At 49.3% G+C, this 9,498-nt stretch overlaps 1 protein-coding gene across 1 annotated transcript; it reads right to left on the reverse strand.

The window, feature by feature from the left end:
- Positions 1–1,770: 1,770 nt before the first annotated feature.
- LOC139838452 (endoglucanase 2-like) lies at positions 1,771–4,373 on the reverse strand. Its single transcript, XM_071828031.1, has 6 exons — positions 4,095–4,373; positions 3,803–4,015; positions 3,406–3,696; positions 2,507–3,317; positions 2,378–2,428; positions 1,771–2,286 (listed from the first exon to the last, which is right to left on the reverse strand). The coding sequence occupies exons 1-6, from the start codon at positions 4,287–4,289 to the stop codon at positions 1,970–1,972; spliced, it is 1,878 nt and encodes a 625-aa protein (XP_071684132.1). The 5' UTR covers positions 4,290–4,373; the 3' UTR covers positions 1,771–1,969.
- Positions 4,374–9,498: the final 5,125 nt, after the last annotated feature.

The following is a 9,498-nucleotide window of genomic DNA, read 5'->3' on the forward strand; positions in this document are numbered from 1 at the left end:
CTACTACCTCTTGCCTAGATCCCTACCGGCGTGACACCATTCATCCCCGCGTGCTGCTGCTCCGCTTGCTATCCTGGCCTAGGCGGCACGTACGAAGAGGCTGTCGCGGCACGCGGATGCTCCACGGCGACAGGGATCAGTATAAGGTGCTGGCGCGGGAGGGAGGTTCCGGGGATGTGCAGGCCGGCGGCGGCGGGGTCCTGCGCAGGAGACGGCGACGGCGCGGGTTCGAATTCGACCACTTCTGATGGGACTCCCTCGCGGAGGCCGGCCAGACGGAGCTGCACCGACGCCCAGGATCACGACTGCCACAGCGAGCAGTGTCGATGACCAGCAGGGCAAAAGGACGGCGGGCAGGGTGGCTCGGGGTCGCGCCCAGCGAGAGGACGTCACCAAGGAGCGGCCGGTGAGGGGTCCCTGGCTCCCCACTGCCATGGGCATGCCCGAAGGGGGATCCCATGTGAGGGATCCCGCCCTGCCTCTAGGTACCTTGGCGAGCTCGCATCCACGAAGAAATAGGCTTGAAGAAAGGCGATCGAGAGGGAACTTTCCTTTTTGGGTTGACCGCTCAAATGGACCAAGGAGCACGCGGCCGCCCGCTAGAAACATCCATATAAATGAGCGTGATTGCTCCGGTGTCCCCCCCCCCCCCCTCCAGCTCCATGGTTCTAAAAAATTGGAGCCGCTCCAGGTTTTCTGTTTTGATCCGTGGAGTTGCTCCAGCTTTTGGTACAAATACGTGTAGTTGCTTCAGCTTTTGGTACAAATACGTGGAGTTGGTTCTGTAGAACACAAAAAACATGGATTTGTTGTTTATTTACGTCCCACTGCCACCGATAAGTGACCAAAATGTTACGCACGTTTCATCTTTCTCCCCCTCATCTCTCGGGCATGTTTCCCAATGCCTAGACTCTCCCCGATTTGACTTCACCGCAACGTGATTCACGCCTGCCGTCACCGAATCGAGGCCGCTGGCAAACGAATGAACTTACCTTCAGCCGGAGTCAAACTTGTCTGGATCATTCTTGCTACCGCACAAATCGAGTTGTAGCTTGTTGCCGCCGCCAGAAACTTGTCGTGACCGTCTCAACCAACTTCGTCGTGGGTGAGGCGGCGCGCGATGTAGTGGCGGCGACAACAAGCTCCTAGCGGTGGCGGCAGCGAGCTACAACTCGATTTGCGCGGTGGCGAGAACGAATCGGACAAGTTTAACTCCAGCTGAAGGTACATCGACTCGTTCGCCGGAGTCCATGATTCAGTAGCGACAAATGTAAATCACGTTGCGATGAAGTCATATCAGTAGCAGTCGGATGTAAATTACGACGCTCCCTGTTTTTTATGTTTGTGTACCAAAAGTTAGAGCAGCTTGCATTTAACTTTTCAAATCTGTCTCCTCTCTTGAGCGTGTTTCAAGATTTCTAATTACCCGGTGTTTAGGAACGTCATGGCAGTGTCGGGTGGTTCAGTGCCGCCGCCATAGCCATCCTCACCATCGTGGCCAGACCAACTCCACCGCCAGGAAATACTTGGCCAGATGGACTTGCAGCCAAAGATTTAAGCGATCACGCGGTGCGTCCTAGTGTGCTCTGCATTGTTATATTTCACGAATTCAATTTCACGTAATTATACCAAAAGCTGGAGCAGCTCCAAGTTCTCAGAACCGTGGAGCTAAGAGGGGACACCGGAGCACACCCCATAAATGAGAGTAAAATACTTTCTAACAAAGACTGGAACGATCTCCTATATGGTGTCTTGGCGCGTTAGACCAAGTGCTGAGAATAAAACCTCAAAAGACGGATGCTAGCTGATGGTATTCGTGGTATAATTCTGACAGAAGCAGGAATTGTGGTGCTGCCGTGATTTGATGATGAACTAAATATGAGACAAGTACCTTTTGCAAATATATATATTTCAGACGAGCTAGCTTCCCCTTTTGTAACCTGACAAATCAACTATACTGCAATCCATTTCAGACGAGCTTGTAGCCGGTGACCCAGACGTTCGCCGGCGGCGCCGCGTGGACGTACACGAACACCACGCTCCCGCCGGCGGGCACCGACGGAGCGGCGCCTGGGAGCACGTACCCGTACCGCGCCTTGTCGAGCCCCCACACTGGGCCGTAGAGCTTGGCGATGCCGATGTGCAGCTCGTGCGCAGTCTTGTTCGGGGACCTGTTGGTCACCGTCGCCACGTACCGGCGGTACGTCCGGCCCTTCTCCGTCCATGACCTCGTCGCCTTCTGCTCGATCACCATCAGCGACGCGTGCTTATCTTCTACATCGGCGGCTGCAAGGTGCAACAAGAATCAGTCTCTCGGATTGTGTAGTACTGAATCTCTGTAACTGAACCGAATCAAGAATGTCAGAATGTTTAGTACCAGAAAGTATGGAGGTCTGGTTGTCACGCTCGACTGCTGCGGTAGCAAGCTCTGCACGAAAAGATCGAGACACAAATCAAACGATGCGTCTAGCTAGATAACCTCTGAAAACCTGTGTGCCACACGAACCATCTGAAAGCGACCGCCCAAACCGGCCGCCACCGCCGTGTCCGGCGGCGAGCCGAGCGAGCACCCCCATGAACGGCGCGCTGTTGTAGGTAGTCGCCTCGGTCTGCTCGTAGTTGTTCCTCTCGTCCGAGAAGTTGTCGTGCTCGTCGGGCCCGCCGACGATGGCGCCGTCGAGCAGGTTCGGGTTGCTACCCTTGCGGCCGTACCAGCTCGAGTACCCGTCGTGGCAGCTCACGAAGGCCGGGTTGGACTTGACGGACACGATGGACGCGCCGCGGTGGTGCGCCTCCCGCGGGTAAACGTTGCCGTACCCGACCATGTAGCTCGTCCCCCTCGGGTTGCTGCCTAGGATGTAGTCCACCTGGGACTTGGCGAACGCCAGGAGCTCGGACGGCGCCGCCGACCCGGACGAGCACTGCACATGCGCGGAGGCGAGGCTGTCCGAGTAGGCCGCGAGCAGGAACGAGGCGCTGGTGACGAACTGGAGGTTGTTCCACTTCTGGTGGTACATCAGCCCGCCGGGCGTGCGCTGGACGTCGCCGGAGCCCCACTGCTTCCCGAGGCAGGAGCAGGCGAAGAAGTCGGCCTTCTGCCGGTACCGCCGCAGCACGGCGGCGTGCGCGCCGGCTTTGCCCTGCAGCAGGATCTTGGCGGCCAGGACCTGCACGCCGGGGTACTTGATGTCCCACCCGAACTCGCTGGTGGACCAGCCCGTGCCGCCCAGCGCGTCGGCGTGGTTGGCCAGGTAGTCAAGGTACTGCCCCTCGCCCGTCGCGTGGAACAGCCACGCCGCCGCCCACAGCAGCTCGTCCTAAAAAGTTCGCCAGATCAACTCAAATGCGATGCCAAATGTGCATGGAGGAGTGAGTGTCAATCTTGTCGATCAGAGATCAGCTTACCCCGTATCCGCTGATCGACCCGTAGTAGTTCCTCGCGACGGGGATGCTGGCGTCGTACCTTCCCCGGTACTTGTCGGCGAAGTCAAACAGCTGCTTGGAGTGCTGCAGGAGCTGGTTTGCGTAGCCGGGGTTGGAGCGGCGGAACACCAGCGACGCCGCGGCCATTGCGGCCGCGGTCTCTCCGGCCAGGTCGGACCCCGGGTGCTGGGTGTCGAGGCGGTACGCCTGACGGCTCGTCGTCATGTCCTCCGGCCGCTGCCAGCAGTTGTGGTCCGTGTCGCCGTCCCCCACCTTCACAACAATCCGACGTGTCAACATACCAACAAATGTACATTTGGCTAGTCAGCTACCGACTACCTGTAGTACCGAACTCCATCGGGTGCTTCGAATTACGAACCTCTCCGTAGAGCACGTTGGGCTCCGGGTGCGCCTTGACGAAGTAGTCGGTGCCCCACTTGATGGCCTCCATGGCGTGGCCGAGCTCGCCGGCCGCCCCCATCTGCTCGCCGTACTCCAGGACGCTCCACGACATCATGGTCACCGTGAACGCCATCGGCAGCCCAAACTTGACGTTGTCGCCGGCATCGTAGTAGCCACCCGTAAGATCCACCTGAAAGGAGCGCAACAGAAGTTGACTAGTTAAGAAATGAACATTTTCACCTAGATTTGCAATGTGCATTGCACATTACCCCGTTGGCCTTCCCGTCGAGGAGGCCGGAGTTGGCCCTCCATGAAATTCTCTGGTTGCCGGGGAGGACACCGGACCGCTGCGCCTCAAGGAAGAGGATGCTCTTGCTCAGCGCCTTGCCGTAGTCCATGGCGCTGCCATCACAGTACGAAACCTGTGCCATGGCAGCAAGCACCAAAATGGCGAGGAGACCCATGCCCACAAAGCGTGCTAGCTCCTGCTCTGGCTACGGCTGGCTGGTTGAGGTGAAGAAGCTAGCCGAAAAGGGAATGCCACAGTGTGTGTTGCTTTGGATGCTGGCTCTGAAGCTCATGGGCTGATATTTATAGTGCCACAATGTGTGTCGGGGGAAGGGGAAGAGGTCAAGACTCAAGAGAATTGGCGATCCAAAGGGGGGATTTTGACAAAAATAACCTTTTTAGCAAATAAAAGCACGGAATAACCATCTGGCCAAACTATTTTATTAGACTAACAGACTACTGAGGAGTGCGAGATTGTTTGGGACAATAGCTAAAGCTGAAAATGCTAGCTCACCGATGCGGAATTTCGTTAAGGTATGGTTACCAACTTTGAAGGTAACCTATTGCATTTGGTGACTTTCTAACCCTGAATTCCATGACACAGCGCATTGCACCGAAGTTGCGGCGCTTAGGAAACTTGCTAGGTTACCGCGATGACAAAATTGCTACACCATCGCCCTCGCATTCTGAAGACGAACATCACGGTTCGGAGGTATGGACTCTTTTGTTGCCGTAAAACATGTGCTTAGTACTTTCAATTTTTTTCTGACCATCTGTTCATGTTTTGCAAGATTCCTGACGACACCATTTTGAGTCAAGCCAAGGAGCAACCGCATGCTGCACTGTCTGCTTATTTGTTGAAGCCTAGGGGGAAGGGTCCGAACCGTTACACACCGGAAGATTATGTGAATCGAGAAAAGAAGGTTGTGGTTGAGTCCGACGAGGAGCCGCCGTAGAGGTCAGCTTTGAGGAGGATGAGGAACAATGAGCCGTCATCTTCAGAGGAGGAGGAGGAGGAAGAGCGATCGCCGCCGCCGCCACGGACAGCCTTCCGAAAGCAGCCCGCGAGGAGGGGACGTAGATCTTAGTGTTGTCGGAACTCCATCTTAGATGAAATTGCTATGTGTTGTGTGAACTCTATCTTAGATGAACTCTAGCTATGTCATTTGGGACCATGTCGACATAGAATTTGGATGTGTTGGAAAGTGCTAATATGATGTGTGTTAGAAACTGGTTGCATAGAATCTACCACTTGCCAACCATGCTAGGACAATCTTATGATTTTTAAACACATGTCACTGTGTGGCGCCGTTCCCCGGGGCACCACACTTCAGTGTGTGGTGTCCATGCCAAGGGCGCCACACAATAGAACTATATAAATGAAAACATATTGTAAGCAAAGTCGCCAGGTCCTTAGCTGTTTTCGCGAGGCTATTTGTGTGGCGCCGTTCCCATGGACGCTACACTTCACTGTGTGGCGCCAAGGACGCTTAGTCCTTAGCCGTTTTCGCGAGGCTGTTTCTGTGGCGCCCTTGGAAAGTGTGGCGCCGTTCCCAAGGGCGCCATAGAAACAGCCTCACGAAAATGTCTTAGGACTTGGCGACTTTGCTTAAAGCATTTTTTGGTGCAAATTAATCTATTGTGTGGCGTTGATACGTCTCCAACGTATCTATAATTTCTGATGTTCCATGCTTGTTTTATGACAATACCTACATGTTTTGTTCACACTTTATGATGATTTCATGCGTTTTCCGGAACTAACCTATTGACGAGATGCCGAAGTGCCAGTTCCTGTTTTCTGCTGTTTTTGGTTTCAGAAATCCTAGTAAGGAAATATTCTCGGAATTGGACGAAATCAACGCCCAGCATCTTCTAATTCCACGAAGCTTCCAGAACACCCGAGAGGGACCAGAGGAGAGCCACAGGCCCACCACACAGGTGGCCGGCGCGGCCCAGGGGGGGCGCGCCCCCCTGTTGTGTGGCGCCCCCGTCAGCCTTCCGACTCCGCCTCTTCGCCTATAAGAAGCCCCCTGACCTAAATCTTCGAGACGAATAAGCCACGGCACGAGAAACCTTCCAGAGCCACCGCCATCGCGAAGCCAAGATCTGGGGGACAGAAGTCTCTGTTCCGGCACGCCGCCGGGACGGGGAAGTGCCCCCGGAAGGCATCTCCATCGACACCACCGTCATCTTCATCACCGCTGCTGTCTCCCATGAGGAGGGAGTAGTTCTCCCTCGAGGCTAAGGGCTGTACCGGTAGCTATGTGGTTAATCTCTCTCCCATGTACTTCAATACAATGATCTCATGAGCTGCCTTACATGATTGAGATTCATATGAGCTTTGTATCACTGTTAATCTATGTGCTACTCTAGTGATGTTATTAAAGTACTCTATTCCTCCTCCCTGATGTAATGGTGACAGTGTGTGCATCATGTAGTACTTGGCGTAGTTTATGATTGTGATCTCTTGTAGATTATGAAGTTAACTATTACTATGATGGTATTGATGTGATCTATTCCTCCTTTCATAGTATGATGGTGACAGTGTGCATGCTATGTTAGTACTTGGTATAATTGTGTTGGTCTATCATGCACTCTAAGGTTATTTAAATATGAACATCGAATGTTGTGGAGCTTGTTAACTCCGGCATTGAGGTGCTCTTGTAGCCCTACACAATTAATGGTGTTCATCATCCAACAAGAGAGTGTAGAGTGGTTTTATTATGTGATCAATGTTGAGAGTGTCCACTAGTGAAAGTATGATCCCTAGGCCTTGTTTCCAAATACTGGAATCACTGCTTGTTTACTGTTTTACTGCATCTCTACTTCCTGCAATATCTCCCACGTCAACTGCACGCCAGCAAGTATTTTCTGGCGCCGTTACTACTGCTTATATACATTCATATCACTTGTATTTCACTATCTCTTCGCCGAACTAGTGCACCTATACATCTGACAAGTGTATTAGGTGTGTTGGGGACACAAGAGACTTCTTGCATTGTGATCGCAGGGTTGCTTGAGAGGGATATCTTTGACCTCTTCCTCCCTGAGTTCGATAAACCTTGGGTGATCCACTTAAGGGAAAACTTGCTGCTGTTCCACAAACCTCTGCTCTTGGAGGCCCAACACTGTCTACAGGAAAAGGAGTGTGCGTAGACATCAAGCTATTTTCTGGCGCCGTTGCCGGGGAGGAAAGGTAAAAGGCACTCACACTCTGGTCCCAGGTAACTAAGTTAATTTCTGGTGCCGTTGTAAGTGCTCGAAGCTATTTCCTTTAGATCCTGCAATTGCATCTTTTTGTTTCTTGTTTATCACTAGTTAGGCATAATGGAAAGTAACAGTGAGCTTCTTAAGCTATTTCCTGAGTTAAGACATGGATTGTTTGCTGCGAAAATTAAAAAACCTATGGAATCTTATTTGCACGCTAGTAGAAATGATATTAGTATGAACACTTTAAACACCATTGTTGCTAATGATATGGAAAATTCTAAGCTTGGGGAAGCTGGTTTTGATGAGCATGATACTTTTAGTCCCCCAAGCATCGAGGAGAAAATTTTATTTGATGATACTTTACCTCCTATTTATGATGATTATAATGATAGTGGTCTTTTGGTGCCGCCTACTATGAAGGATAAATTTTATTATGATTATACTATGCCTCCTACACTTGATGAGAATAATAATGGTAGCTACTTTGTTGAATTTGCTCCCACTACAATTAATAAGAAGGACTATGCTTATGTTGGGAGAAGTAATAATTTTATGCATGAGACTCATGATAAGAATGTTTCATTTGATAGTTATATTGTTGAGTTTGCTCATAATGCTACTGAAAATCTTTATGAGAGAGGAAAATATGGTTGTAGAAATTTTCATGTTACTAAAACACCTCTCTATATGCTGAAAATCTTGAAGTTGCTCTTGTCTAGTTTTACTATGCTTGTTGCATTATGCTTAAATGACTTGTTTATTTACAAGATTTCTATGCATAGGAAGCATGTTAGACTTAAATGTGTTTTGAATTTGCTTCTTGATGCTCTTTTTTGCTTCAACTCTTATTTCTTGGGAGTGCATTATTAAAATCACTGATCCCATCTTAATGGCTATAAAGAAAGCACTTCTTGGGAGATAACCCATGTGTTTATTTTGCTACTGTTTTGTTGTGTCTTGGAAATTGTTACTATTGTAGCAACCTCTCCTTATCTTATTTTATTGCATTGTTGTGCCAAGTAAAGTCTTTGATAGAAAGGTTGATACTAGATTTGGATGCTGCGCGAAACAGATTTAAATGCGTCATGAATTTGGGCAGGGTTCTCTGTAGGTAACTCAGAAAAATCTGCCAATTTACGTGCGTGACCTCAGATATGTACGCAACTTTCATTCAATTTGAGCATTTTCATCTGAGCAAGTCTGGTGCACCTAAAAAATTCGTCTTTACGGACTGTTCTGTTTTGACAGATTCTGCCTTTTATTTCGCATTGCCTCTTTTGCTATATTGGATGGATTTCTTTATTCCATTAATTTTCAGAAGCTTTGTGCAATGTCCAGAAGTGTTAAGAATGATTGTGTCACCTCTGAACATGTGAATTTTTGATTATGCACTAACCCTTTAATGAGTTTGTTTTGAGTTTGGTGTGAAGGAAGTTTTCAAGGGTCAAGAGAGGAGGATGATATATGATCAAAAAGAGTGAAAAGTCTAAGCTTGGGGATGCCCCCGTGGTTCATACCTGCATATTTCAAGAAGACTCAAGCATCTAAGCTTGGGGATTCCCAAGGCATCCCTTTTTTCATCAACAATTTATCAGGTTTCTTCTCTTGAAACTATATTTTTATTCGGTCACATCTTATGTACTTTACTTGGAGCGTCTGTGTGTTTTATTTTAGTTATGTTATTTTCATTCTTTGAATAAGTTCATCCTTGTGTGGGAGAGAGACACGCTCCGCTGGTTCATATGAACACATGTGTTCTTAGCTTTTAATGTTCATGGCGAAGGTTGAAACTGCTTCGTTAATTGTTATATGGTTGGAAACAAAAAATGCTACATGTGGTAATTGGTATGATGTCTTGAATAATTTGATACTTGGCAATAGTTGTGCTCATGTTTAAGCTCTTGCATCATATACTTTGCACCTATTAGTGAAGAAATACATAGAGCTTGCTAAAATTTGGTTTGCATGATTGGTCTCTCTAAGGTCTAGATATTTTCTAGTAAAGTGTTTGAATAACAAGGAAGACAATGTAGAGTCTTATAATGCTTGCAATATGTTCTTATGTAAGTTTTGATGTACTAGTTCATACTTGTGTTTGCTTCAAACAACCTTGCTATCCTAAGCCTTGTATTGAGAGGGATTACTTCTCGTGCATCCAAAATCCTTGAGCCAATA

Source organism: Lolium perenne, chromosome 3, assembly GCF_019359855.2.
Source record: "Lolium perenne isolate Kyuss_39 chromosome 3, Kyuss_2.0, whole genome shotgun sequence".
Lineage (NCBI taxonomy): Eukaryota > Viridiplantae > Streptophyta > Magnoliopsida > Poales > Poaceae > Lolium > Lolium perenne.